Below are 14368 nucleotides of genomic sequence, written 5' to 3' on the forward strand. Positions count from 1 at the left end.
CCCCACTATTGCCACTGGGAAATTTCCTCCGTTTATGCTGCCCCTGCCTATGCTTTGCCTTTTCAAGGGAGCATGCTCAGTTAAGCTTTTAAGGTTGGTGTTCTGCTCTTAAAAGTTTCCCTTTTAATTTAATGTTTGTACTGTTGTAGATATCAATGAATGCTTGAGTGCGAATGCACCTTGTCCTGCTGGACAGACTTGCATCAACACGGATGGGTCTTACGCTTGCCAGAGGAATGTGCCAAACTGTGGGCGAGGCTACCATCTAAACGAAGAAGGCACAAGATGTGTAGGTTGGTACAAAGGGTCCATTTAATCCTGCATCCTTCCTCCTGGAGAGATGCCCCTGGAGAGGTCAGGCATGGTGACAGCCACCCCTGCCGTTGGTGCTCCCGGGTATATTGCCTCTGGACACAGAAGCTCAGGTCCGCTGTTGATGGACCTGTTCACAAACAGCAACCTAAGCCAGAAGCCACTACTGCAACCTGTGGGTGTTGCATGAAAAAGTACCTAAATGTCCATTACATGAAGAAGTGATGTTCACACCCTCCTTTTTGTTTTGTTTCCTTTTAAAAATTGCCGTATTTTAGAATAGAGCTGAGCCACAACAAGTCTTTTTAATGTCATTTTCACTTCTGCTATTTTCCAAGAGATTTTTTTGCTAAAAAATCTTGAGTGCTATATAACATTCCTAAATAAATATTTAGGACCCCAAAGGCAGTTTTTTAAAACTCTAAGGAGCTGTGTAATACTTACCCGAGTGATTGCCCCACAGGGCAGAGCTCAAAGAAGCTTCGGAACCATGGGAGCAAAAGTGCTGTGAAATACAGGGCCACCCAGACAGAGCAGGGCTCCATGGCATGTGCTGTCTCTCTCAGCCCAAGTGTTATTAGTGGCCGTGCACCGATCCCCAGCCCTGCCTACAATTATTAGGCTGGAAGCGCTGCCTAAGCTTTGGTTCTGTTTTCTTGGAGAGTTTCCAGCCCAAGGATTGCATAGTCCCCCTTGATCCTCAGGTTTCTCTGAGCAGTACTCAGTGGACCCATGGATCAGGTATTAGACAGATCTTTGGAGTCTTGAAAATCTGGAATCTTAAGAATAAGCTTTTTCATTGCAGTTTGCATGGCCTTGTCTGCCTGTAGTGCCCAGGACTTGGACAAAACGCAGAGAAAGGCTTTGAATTTTTTTACAGGTTTGCTTGACTGTTCAACAAAAGCTTCTTGGGTGTACTCACTTCAACATAAATGGAAATTTTGCTGGAGTCTGCTGCATTATAGAATGTTTCCTTGGGTGTGTAATCAACATTAATATTTGCAAAGGAATCAACACAGTAAAGCAATAAAATCTCAAGTTACGATAGCTCACAACAGATCAAGAACAGTCCCAAAATCTAAAAGTTATTTCTAGCAGCCGCTTAACATTCCAAAGACCAAAAGACCTCCATGTGTTTTTGCAGATCATTTTAAAAAGGATAGAGAACTGGTCAAGGCAGCATTTGTCAGCAAAGATTCCCCTAGGTGGCATGGCAGCATCAAGAATGCCCTAGGCCACATAAACACCCACTGTGCTCCAAGGACACTCTTGCCATGACTGGTCTATGTACGGTTGTGAGATGAGTTGGGAAACCCATGCACTCCATGTGCAAACCTGTGTGTAGGTTCTCTGAACCAGAGCCCTTTGGTTTTTTCTTACTTTGTCATGTTATGCTTTCACCTCCAATTGTTTTTCTAACCCTTCTGTATTACAAGATGTGGACGAGTGTTTGCCCCCGAATCAGCCTTGTGGAGAGGGCCACACTTGTGCCAATTCCCCTGGAAGCTACCGCTGTGAATGCCGAGCTGGCTACTATTTTGAGGGAATCAGTAGAACCTGCGCTGGTAAGTGACAGGACATGCATCGGCTCACGCCCTTCCTTTAGTTCAGCCATCTAACCCTTAAAAAAAAAGATAAATCAGTAGTATTTTGCTTTATTTGGGTATTCCTATGCCACACTTCACCACGAAGTCACAGGAAGGCATACACCACATTAAAACACACCACTACATGTTTCTAAGAACAGTTGAAATAGCATTACAAAGTAAACAACAGCATAAACAAAAATAACAGAAATAACATAGAATAGCAATGGAGACAACGCCATCACCATCAACAACGACAATACATTTTATTATTTATACCCCACCCATCTGGCTGGGTTTCCTCAGCCACTCTGGGCAGCTTACAGCACATATAAAACATAGTAAAACATCAAACATTAAAAACCTCCTGATGCAGGGCTGCCTTCAGATGTCTTCTAATAGTTGTGTAGCTCTTTATGTCCTTGACATCTGATGGGAGGGTGTTCCACAGGGAGGACGCCACACTGCCGAGAAGGCCCTCTGCCTGGTTCCTTGTAACTTCACTTCTCGCAGTGAGGGAACCAGCAGAAGACGCTTGGAGCTAGATCTCTGTGTTCAGTGGGGGTGGAGACGCTCCTTCAGGTATACTGGGCTGAGGCTGTTTAGGGCTTCAAAGGTCAGCACCAATGCTTTGAAATGTGCTCGGAAACATACTGGGAGCCAGTGAGGATCCTGGCTCTGATATTAGGATACAACTTTTCAGCAGCTACCACGCTGACTTGCTACAATATGAATTGGGTCTAAGATAGAATAATGTGCTCAAGCCAAAGTTATAGTGAAGTGTGAATCATTCAGAAATTGACCAAAATGTTTTTGAGAACTCTCTGATTTATATGCTTTTCTTGAAATCTTCAGAATGACATGTTTATTTCTGTAGATATAAATGAATGCCGACGATACCCTGGTCACCTATGTGCTCACAAATGTGAAAACACTGCTGGCTCTTATTACTGCAGCTGCACGATGGGCTTCAAACTTTCAACTGACGGGCGGTCATGTGAAGGTAACATTGACAGTGCAATCGTATCCTTGCCTACCCCAAAGCACATTCCACTGGGTTCAGTAGAGCTTACTCCTGGGCATGCGTACAGCAGGGTTTCCCAAATGTCTGAGTTTATTGGTCTCTTCATGAGGTTATCAGCAACCCCAATCCAAATTCTTAGGAATGTAGATAAAGTTAAGTCAAGAAATATTGATATATAATCAACATTTATTATTAGTCAGTCACCATTACTAGGAATCATAAAATACAAAATGTAAGGGATACTGTTGGATTGTGGAATAACCTTATTAAATACAGAAGTTCCTCACTGTTAAAGGATGCGCACTCTGTACATGCCCACGCCCTTTATTTCTGAGGCTCATAGTTTCTAATTAATTTTATCACACTGTATCTTGTAAGCTACTTTTCCCACCCTTTCCTCCCTTTTGACCCCTAACTCTTTATTCACCCCCCTGCACAGCCTCATTGACCTCAGGGGATTAATACTGACCACCTTGGGAAATTCTGGTGTGGTGTATAGAATTGCAGCCCTATAGCGTGAGTGTGAAGGAATGGTTAGACTATCAGGCCAGGACTGGAGAGACCTGGATTCAAGCAATGAATCTCGCTTAGCCATGAAGCTCACTGGATGACCTTGGGCCAATCACTGGATCTCAGACTAGCCTACCTCCCAGGTTTGTTGTGAGGATAAAAATGGATGAGCCATTTTGTGGTGTCTTGAACTCCTTGGATGAAAGCCAGGATATGAAAGGACAAATAAGGTTGCTGACAAATAAGGTAAAAAATATTGCTTTGCATTAATGTATTTTTGTTGGTTTCAGACTTGAATGAGTGTGAAAGTAATCCCTGCAGCCAGGAGTGTGCTAATGTATATGGTTCTTATCAGTGCTACTGTCGTCGGGGCTACCAGCTGAGTGACATAGATGGCATCACCTGTGAAGGTGGGTAGCAATCATTATGCACACGGCTCATATTAACTTATGGAAGCTGCACTGTTCTAATGAAGACCATTGGTCCATCTATCCCAATGAGACTGGCAGCAGCTCCCCAAGGGTTCAGGCAGGGGAGTCTTCTGTGGAGGCCTCACTCCCTCACGTGGGCACTTGAAGAACATAGGAAGAGTCATGCTGGATCAGGCCATAGGCCCCTCTAGTCCAACATCCTGCTGTCATAGTGACCAGCCAGATGCCATGGGAAGCCTGCAAGCAGGTCTACAAGACCAGAACATCCCTCTCCCGAATTTGGGATACTCAGCAGCTGGTACTGAGAGGCATACTGCCTCTGACACGGGAGAGAGAACCTATCTGCCAGGGCCAGTAGTCATGGATTTGTCTGATTCTCTTTTAAAGCCATCCAGTAATGGGAGTGAATTCCAGTTTCTGCTATTCTTCCAGAAGCGTTCTCCTAGAAACTGCTGAAGCTTGCTGAATTGATTACCTTGGAATTTTGAGGGGAGCGGGGATCAGGACTGTTTCCATGGAAGTCTAAGATCCAATTTACCCATCATTTAGTTAGGTGAAATGTAATGTGTACTCAAGCGTTATATCATCCATTCTGTAGAGGCGTAAGAGTTGAGCAACAAGGCAGTAAACAGTCTCTCGTGTACTTGCTAATTGGTGAATATGCTTTTCAGATATTGATGAATGTGCCTTGCCCACTGGAGGACATATCTGTGCCTATCGATGCATTAATGTTCCGGGGAGTTTTCAGTGTACTTGCCCCTCCTCCGGTTACAAAGTGGCCCCCAATGCACGAAACTGTCAAGGTATGTTTAAAGCATAATGATGTGCAAGTGTGACATTCATAGGAAAGAAGCTTGTGGTCTAGAGAAGGCAGAATTCTTTTGTCATGTTCTGTTACAAAGAAAGAACTTCTTGATTGAATGCATTTGACAACGCATTTGACAAATCATTCCCAAAGTTCATTCTCTAAATGCTTCTTCACTGGCCTTCTGAATTCAGAAATTTCTTGTCTTCTTCTTAAGGGTATATCAAAACTGGCAGGGTTTTTTTGTGTATGACTAATGCACAATGTTGTTATAACGATGAGAAGCCTGGTGCAGTTCAGCTTGAGATCTGTCCCTCTTTGGAGGGAGCGGGTTACAGATGTTAAATAGCACAACAAATCTAAGATGTTTGTATTATCCCTGTTGTGTAGGGTTTCCATATCCAGACAGAAAAGTTGTTGAGGGGGGAAAATGCTGTTTTTGAGCTATTTTTAAGGAAAAGCGGCACTGTTGACATAGGCTGCCATACGTTCAGATTTCCCCCAACATTTCCCCGATTTCCTCCTGGATGCTGCTACTAGCTGCAGTATTCCACATATGTCTGGGGAAATCTGTATGACGTAGGGCAACCCTACCGTTGTGGATGATCACTGCAGAATAATTTCAGACTGCTGACCACCCTGCTTGTATTTCTTTTTCTTTCCCCCTCCACACTCACCTATATTTAAACTGGCAACTAAAGAGAGCCTTTCATGCATCTAGTCTATGGAAGTTTATGCCCTATCTCTCCGATAGGCTAGCTTTCTAGGTGGAGGGTTGTCCAATCTTGTGTGAAGTAGTCCAGCTGAGGCACAGAGCAAACTTCATCATTGCCAAATCTATACTCCCACAATAAGCATCCTCTGTCCTCCTCTCCTGCTTTTACAGATATTGATGAGTGTGTTACAGAAACACATAGTTGCTCATACAATGAGACCTGCTTTAATATTCAGGGTGGTTTTCGCTGCCTTTCCCTGGAATGCCCAGAAAATTATCGCAAATCTGGAGATACGTAAGTACATTTCTTTCTTTCATTAGGCAGCCTGTACTAGTACCCAGCCGCCACCACCGCCACCACCATCATCATCAAAGTGAGGAAAGAAAGAAAAGAAAAAATGCAAATAAAACTAAAAATACAATAAGAAAAAAGATATAATGTAATACACTGAATATAAACAATTACACTTCCATACATAATTATATAGATACATAAGTAATGTTATTGTCCTAAAATATATATGATTATTAATCATCTACTATATTCTGTATAAACTCATTCCAAATATCAATATATTCATCCAAACAAAGTCTGCATCTATAAGCAATCTGTTCATATGTTGTGAGTGTTGTCATGTTGTCAGTCCTTTGGATAAGGGGATCATATCGCTATTCTTCCAGGCACTTCTACATGGCAGTTTATCTGCTCATACATGGCTAATTTTGCACAACACCCACATGGCACAGTCCACATCAAAATGATATACCATATTATTGGCCATAGTTAGGGCACGTAGAATCCATTTTCATTGTCTGATTGTTACAATACAATAGGCATCTCATTCAGAAAAATGCACGAGGAGGCTGAATTCTATATGTATACTGCTTTAAGAAATAAATTACATGTATCAGATGCAGCCCAACAGCAATATCTGCAGCTACAATGTCTTGTAATAGCCTTGTTTGGACCGGTGGCTTTCTCAGCTTCTGAGACACCAGAGATATTTGAACAATTGAACAAACTTTTTGAAACTAAAAAACAGTGATCACTGGAACAGAAATTTGTTACTAACAAATAAGTTTGATATGAAGACTTTAAGAAATGATTAGAATAACGAATTGGGTTTTCCAATATTACCTAGACAATGTGAAAGTGTTTTAGCTTCTGTAGCAAAGGTATTGATGGATCTTAAATTACGACTTATACAACAGTGCTAGTACCAAACCTGACCAACTAAGCCACACAATGAGCACCCTCCCTTTATGTTCCCATCGATGAATGACACTCTGTCGTGGTAGTGAATTCTGTAGCTTAACAACATGCTTCTTAAATTGAGATAAAATTGCAATCCTGGGTCATAGACTGGCATGAGAAACAATGGATATGAAGATGACATATGTAGTCCATCTGTTATACCCACCGAAGTAAGCTTTTGCCAGTATAATATACTTGTCTGGTTGTAGCTGCCTGCTTCTAAACATTTAATTCAAAAGCTGTTTGCTAAGAAAAGGTTAACAATGATGGGTATTGAGAGAGTTTAAAGTAAGCAAGGCATGGGAGTGATACACAAACCCTTCATTTCTTGCCCACTAGGAAAACCCTGGGACTGGATATGTATAGAATGCACTCAGATTTATTCAATGAGCTCTGCCAGTTGTGTGGTGCAGTTCACTGAGTGAAGGCGTGCAGCAAGTTGAGGTGGAATGCCCAATGTCAAGCAAATAACTAGAAAGTTACTGCACTGCACAAAGCCCTAAACCACTGGATCCAAAGTCCCCGTGGATCCCCTGAGGGGCCTGATCCATGTGCCTGATCCATGTGCCTTTCACCTAAGCCAACCTGGAGCTGGCATAGTGAAAGCAATGCAAACTAAGGTTACCAGACGTCCCTGTTTCCTGGGGACAGTCCCTGGATTTACAAATCAGTCCCCTGACAAAATCCATGGATTTAGTAGGAAGTAAAGTGTCCCCGGATTCATTGAAAAAAAATCTGGTAACCTTAATGCAAACGCATGTTCTAATCTTCCACCCTGGCTAATGCAAGCCTGCAGGGCTTTCAGGGGGGCTCCGTATTCACCCCTCTCTCACCTGAATTTCATAGGCTTTGCCTAGGCTCTCAGTGCAGAGACGCCAGCTGGCGAGGACAACTGGGGGCAAGGCCTGAGGCGGAGCTGAATGGAGAGGCTGCGCAGCTTCAATGGCCAGCAGCAGCTCCTCCTCTGCCTCCTGGAGCCCCCACTGGGGGGAGGCTGCTTTGACCCTCCTGCCCCTCCACAGTAGGGGGGGAGGAGCTGGCCTCTGGAGCCGCACTGTGCTTCGCGTCTGCATTTTTGGACATAGGCCCCCCGACCCCACCTCCAAAATATTTGGGGGACCCAAAAGGGCTCTGCCCCCAGGAGCTAGCGCCCCTGCTCCAGTAACTTACTCACACACCTCAGTGTGACTGGCCAAGTCATGCCATGGTTGAGGGGAAGAAGGCATTCAGTTTGAGACAAGAAAGACACTGAGAGCAGCAGCAGTCAGGGATGCTGAGAGGCCAATTACGAATGCTGTAGGAATGCCTGACCAAAGGAGGGCAGCCCTTGATGTGTGCGTGTGACTGGAGCAGGGGGCAGCAGCACTAATACTTTTGCTTCCTTCTGCACCACCTAAAATGTCAGGAGAAGCATGTGGGGGTTTGGGTGTGTGTGTGGAAAATTTGTGGAACTTGCCTGCCATTTCCGATTACTATGGTTGTAGGGAGACAAATGAGGTAAGTTTATTTAAAGATGACTTTGGCACTGTGGTCTAAACCACTGAGCCTCTTGGGCTTGCCGATCAGAAGGTCAGCGGTTTGAATCCTCGCTAAGGGGTGGGTGAGCTCCCATTGCTCGGTCCCTGCTCCTGCCCACCTAGCAGTTCGAAAGCACGTCAAAGTGCAAGCAGATAAATAGGTACTGCTCTGGTGGGAAGGTAAACGGCGTTTCCGTGCGCTCTGGTTTCTGTCACGGTGTCCCGCAGCACCAGAAGCAGTTTAGTCATGCTGGCCACACAACCTGGAAAGCTGTCTGTGGACAAACGCCGTCTCCCTCGGCCTGAAAGTGAGATGAGCACTGCAACCCCAGTCGCCTTTGACTGGACTTAACCATCCAGGGGTCTCTTATCTTTACCTTACCTTTTATACTATTTTCTGTTCCTCATAAGACTTCAAGGTACTTAAAACACCAGGCTCTCAGTGGATTGCCATTCAAACACTGACACAGCTCACAAACGATAAACTTCAACAGTGCTAAATTTGTGCTCTCTCCAAAGAACAAGGAATTTTGCATTTTTGGTTAATTTTTGTTCTTTATAAATGACCCAATATTTAACATTAAAAAAAAAGAACATTCATGCTCTGTGGCTTGGAATCAAGCCAAGTATAGTCATTGATTGTGCGGTGGGGGGGAGGGAGTGTTTTTGTGTTTTTTTAAACCAACCCCAAATGGTAAGCTAAATGATCAGAAATGAAACCCAAGAGTTTTTTTTTTTTTTGCACTAACATTTATTTTTCAGGTTTCTGTGACTAACACTACAACTCAAGGCTGACGAGGTTGCAAAGAGCTCTTTAGAGCTATTCATAGCTGTCAACGTTTCCCTTTTTTAAAGGAAAATTCCCTTATTCTGAATAGGATTCCTCGCAAGAAAAGGGAAAAGTTGACAGCTATGGAATTACAGTGGTACCTCGGGTTACATATGCTTCAGGTTACAGACTCTGCTAACCCAGAAATATTACCTCGGGTTAAGAACTTTGCTTCAGGATGAGAACAGAAATTGTGCTCCGGCGGTGTGGCAGCAGCAGGAGGCCCCATTAGCTAAAGTGGTGCTTCAGGTTAAGAACAGTTTCAGGTTAAGAATGGACCTCCAGAATGAATTAAGTACTTAACCCGAGGTACCACTGTATTGTGATGCATGAAATCCTATCCTGCCTTTTTAGCTCAGCATTTGTTTCCCCCTCTTGGAAAACATCTAGTGACACCTACAGACAACCCATGGAATAGCAGCATGCTAGCAGCATCCCTAGGAGAATGTTGTGGGTTTGGACTCACCTCAGGCGCTTTAGTGTGCTGGGCCCCCCAGTATTGAGGTTACATGTCCCCACGGCACACTTCACCTCTGCCCATGCAAGCCAGAGGCCAGATTGGTCTTTCAGTGCTAGCTGCTTATAGTCATTATGGTGGACGACCTAGGCCTGAACTTTGGTCTTTGAAACCAGCAGTATCTGCCAGATCTCTTTGTGGCTACAGGATGGAACCATTAGCACACATTTAAGTAAACCCACAATGAAGTGTGTGGTGAATATACGGGGAACCAAACAATAAGATAAGGAGATTGATGATTTCTAAACAATTCTAATTCGCCACAGGCAAATCTGCTTCCAACAATATATTTCAGAATCAGCAGAATTTCATTCTACATTTCCCACTATTTTTGCTTTCCAGCATTATTCTAAATCACAGGAAAAGGACAGCATGGGGCGTATTTAGAAATATGGTATGGGGATTCCCAGAAGCATCTGCATTGCATGGTCCCATCACCAAAGTCTGACTACACGGGCAAAGGAAGAGAGGAGATTTGTTTAAAAGCAGAATCATTTGAGCTATTTCACAGTTGCAGTGAGGATTACTGCCCATTACTCTGGGAGTTAATCACTATATACGGGGGGGGGGGGGTAGGGGGTGGGGGGGGGAGAGGTGGACAGAAGCTGCCCCATAAGCTATACATTTTATAGTTGTGTTTTTAAAAATTGTATCATGTTCTCGCAATGCTGTCAAGGCAGTTTTATTTTCCCAAAAATATTGCCCAATCTTAGGCCTCCATAAGCAGTACACCATTTGACCTGGAAGAAAGCCCTCTCTTTCATTCTATGGCCTGATTCTCATTGGAGTGGCAAACAGGATTTGTGGCCATACAGCTTCAGAATGCACGACTGAATGTTCCTGTATGCAGAAAAAAAGAGAAATTCCTTCACATACAAATCTAGCATGTGAGGGGGGATGATAGATAGCCTATAACACTAAGCTTTGGTGTCTAGCTTTATATGCAGATTGATTTGTTATTTTTTTATTGGGAAGCTGAGATTCAAGTATGTCTGACATGCTACACCCCAGACCCAGGTTGATTCCCGCAAGTAGAATTAAGTGCGTAGGGCTAGTCAGCAGTTGCTCTGTGGTGAGGAAAAGACATCAGTCTTCCAGGTAATTCACTATGTAATATAATATTTGTATCTGTTTCCTGAAAGTGAGAGTGTGGCTGCAGATGTGGGGAGACCTGCACCCATGCTTCATCCTTGGGGGCATGGGCATAGCCAAGGGGGGGGCAGGAAGGGGCAGCTGCCCCCCCAAATTAATTAAAATATATAGCTAACTGAAGTTCTGCACCCCTAACAAAAGGTCTGCTCCCCCCAACAAAAGGCCTGCCCCCCCTAACAAAAATCCTGGCTACGCCCATGCTTGGGGGTTTCCCGGACTGAAGACTCTTTTGCTTTTTTCCAAATACCTGATAAGACATACTCTCGATTTACCTGTGGAATGAAGGAAAGGGGGCTGCAGTCAAGGAACATGGAACACCCCACTTCAGAACACATTGAGATGGGAGGGGTTCTGCATACCCCAACGAGGGATTTTCAAAGTTAGCCTGGAGCCAATGGACTTTGGCTCGCTCTGCCCTGCTTATTAGGCTGTGCCAGCTCTGCTGCGTAAAACTCTGCCACTGAGCTATGATTCCTCCTTCGTTTCATGGGCCAGTAGGTTACAAGTCAAGATACGCTTGGCTTCTCTGCTTTCCTTTCCTTTCCTCCTTATGGAATGGTTGCTAATCCTCCTCCCTTGTCTTTTCACTTTTCTTGCAGTCGTTGCGACCGCTTGCCTTGTCACGAAAATATGGAATGCCAGAGCCTGCCCTTGAGAATAACTTCTTATCACCTCTCTTTTCCTACCAACATTCAAGTTCCCATTGACATTTTCCGCATGGGCCCCACCAGTGCTGTCCCGGGGGATAAAATTCAGCTCTCCATCATCAGCGGGAATGAGGAGGGCTTTTTCACCACAAAAAAAGTCAGCAGCCACAGCCACGTGGTGTCAATGCAGAAGCCGATCACAGAGCCCAGAGATCTTCTTCTGACGATTCAGATGCAGCTCTTCCGCCACGGAACTGTCACCACCTTCATAGCCAAGCTGTTTGTCTTTGTCTCTGCGCAGCTTTGATTCCTTGCATGCTGGCACCCCTTGCAGTTTCTCCCCCGCTCCCTTTCTCTCTTTTTTGACACTGGTTCCCTTCTTACCATTTAAAAAAATAAAGTTTGAGTGGTAAATCACTTCCTGCATGCTGTGCATTTGCATTTTATTTGTCACCACTCATTTTGCCATAGCATTTTAAACATTCCAGTTTTCCTGTTTACTTCTCATTTTGATGAGCTCTGCCTATACGTCAGCTTTTGCTGATAGATGCTGAAGACAGGGATAGGCAGCAAGCAGTTGGGGTGGCGTCAGGGGTGGGGGGCAGATCCTGCGTGCCCAACTCCCTGCACATCCCCTTTTAGTGGGGCACTTTAGCTGCTTTCTGCTGTAACAGCCAAGCCACAAGCAAAGGGCTATTTCATTCTCCACCAGCAGCGTAGTCTGGTTTTCTGGCACATGTGTGCCAGGGGGGTGGGGCAGGGGGTATGGGTGGGTGAACGGAGTCCGCCACGCCGGGTGAGGCAAAGCGAGGGTGAGACCAGGACTGAACTGTGCATGACTTGCATCCTTCTCACACTGCCCTGCCAGCCCTGCACCGCTTTGGGAGGCTGGGATCGCAGTCATTCGGATCAGATTCCAGCCTTGCAAAGCGCTGCAGGGCTGGCAGGATGGCAAGAGGAGCCAAATGCGCAGTGCCCCCTTAAAAAGGTGCCTGGGTCCATTGCCCTGGCAGCCCCCCCACTTTGCCCCTGTTCTCCATGCCCCCATGGGAAAAGCAACTATTCTCTTGTATTTAACCACTTCAGCACCAACGAAGACATAGGCAAAGAGCTCTTAGCCACCCTGTTCCTCAGCCAGTTTCCCAAGAGACAGACAAAGGAGATTGAGTAGCTAGGGCATGGGGGGGCTTGCATGCTCTCTTTCTCTCTCTGTGTGTGTAAACTTTACCAGTGTCTCATCCTGGGTGGGAGGATGCCAGTTGGCAAATCCAGCATTGCTGACCTTTCAGTCTTTACTAAGCTGAAAATGAGTTGTTGACTTTGACTGTAAGTCAGGACTGGAGAAGTTCAGAAGTGTGTGTCATTTCTAGATTGAGTGGACTTGTTAAGCGCACCCCATAAATAACAATTAGGGATCTATTTTCACAGAAAGAATCAGGTGTGGGAACTATAGTTAAAATGCCGTAGGGCAATCCAGAGTTCATCATGGCTCATACAGGAGTGTTAAAGGCTTCCACGGACTTTTGTTCTGTATGAAGTAACTGGGCTTTCTCTGCTGCCCCAGTTACACTCTTGGGGGCAGCCGATGAGCCTGATCTTCACAGAGACTATTCGGGTGCTTGGTGAACTCTCCCAAAGTAGTCAAAATCTGTTCCTGAATTTTTTTAAGTCCCCTTTAAATCCTATGGCTGACATTGCCTAAGGTGAAATGCTAAAGTCTGATTGGAATCCACCTTCAAGCAGAACATATCGTTTCCTATTTATAATTACCACAACATAAGGAAAAAACTATGCAGAAGCTTTGTTGGAATCAAAGTGATTCATGCAGGGCACAGGTGTGACGGTAAACTTTCCTGAATATTCTGCACATTTCTTAAGAGAACTTTTTTGCCAGGGATAACGCACCCAGCTTTTATCATTTATGCATAATATTTAACTTACTGGCAATTCTTGGACCTTTTGCACACCTCGCTATGCCCCATCAAATGTAACCATTCATCTAGCAAGTGCTTCAAAGCATGTCCAATGGGTTGGCACTGTTCGATTTATGTCTGCACACATCCAAATCCACTAATGTTTTAGGACTTGTAGTAGTATTTGCATGGCATTCTGTTAAGGAGGTCTGATGTACAGAGCACAAGTTCTTGGCACATCCTTAAAGGGGGATGTTTTCCATATTTCCACAGGCTAGATCCTACAAAATTATGTGCACTATGGTCAGGATATCCCATGTGCCAAAGAAATCAAAGCTATATAGTGAGAGAGAACATCATGTAGTTCAATGACATATACTCTTTGAATGATGTTAACTGGACTGCAGTTTTTGAGTTTTCACCATACTGCCCTGAAAACCTTTCAGTTATAAATGCTATTGTTAAACAATTCCCATTAACTTTAGTACATCCTGTATGTATCTCCAGGCTGCTTTGACAGAGCCATGTAGATGTCTCAGCTAAATTCAAACACTTCTGTTACTTGGGCCAAATCAGGACCGTACATTAAACTGGACATCTTCAGTGTGGACCAAGAGGACTACTTCGGCCAAAGTTCGGAAGAAAAGTTCTATCAAAGTATCCTGAAAAGTATTGAAAAGCATAAGAGAATGAAGTTGGATGTACATCTCTGTGAAGTGCATCCACAATTCAGAGGAGAGCAGACCTCTCAGCACAATTCAGAGGAGAGCAGAAATGACCACTTTGCAAATGCTACATAATGTTTATTCTCCACTTAATCCTTCAGTGTGGCGGCACCTGCACTGTGAAACTCTCTGCTAATTGATCTTAAGCAGGTGCCTTCACTGTATTTCCCCGCCCCCCCCCAGCACTTGGCAGAATTTTTGTTTGTTTAGGCAAGTCTACCCAGACATGCAAATTTGGCATGTATTTTAATGTGTAGTTTTTTTTCCATAATTTTATTTTTTACTTCTATATTTTGAAATATTTTAGGTCAGCTTGTTTTCAACATATGAGTTGACTGATAATTTTTAAGTATATTTCATATAAACTGCTTAGAGGTTTTGATGATTAAGTAGCATATAAATCCTGTTAAATAAATATTACATATCTATG

The 14368-nt window shown here is 44.2% G+C and overlaps 1 protein-coding gene across 2 annotated transcripts in view; it reads left to right on the plus strand.

Annotated features, from left to right (window-relative positions):
• Nucleotides 1-14368, plus strand: part of FBLN1 (fibulin 1) — a 56603-nt gene that overhangs the window by 21396 nt on the left and 20839 nt on the right. Inside the window, exons 9-15 of one of the 2 annotated variants that reach the window (XM_083615630.1) lie at nucleotides 150-293; nucleotides 1749-1877; nucleotides 2776-2901; nucleotides 3723-3842; nucleotides 4535-4666; nucleotides 5555-5678; nucleotides 11253-11717. In XM_083615630.1, coding sequence (XP_083471756.1) covers nucleotides 150-293; nucleotides 1749-1877; nucleotides 2776-2901; nucleotides 3723-3842; nucleotides 4535-4666; nucleotides 5555-5678; nucleotides 11253-11607 — 1130 coding nt within the window. In that variant the 3' untranslated portion in view covers nucleotides 11608-11717. Of the gene's footprint in view, nucleotides 1-149; nucleotides 294-1748; nucleotides 1878-2775; nucleotides 2902-3722; nucleotides 3843-4534; nucleotides 4667-5554; nucleotides 5679-11252; nucleotides 11718-14368 lie in introns of those variants that run through there. The other variant, XM_083615629.1, reaches the window with a different exon arrangement.

Source organism: Podarcis filfolensis (assembly GCF_964270895.1).
Source record: "Podarcis filfolensis genome assembly, chromosome: 5".
NCBI classification, from domain to species: Eukaryota; Metazoa; Chordata; class Lepidosauria; order Squamata; family Lacertidae; genus Podarcis; species Podarcis filfolensis.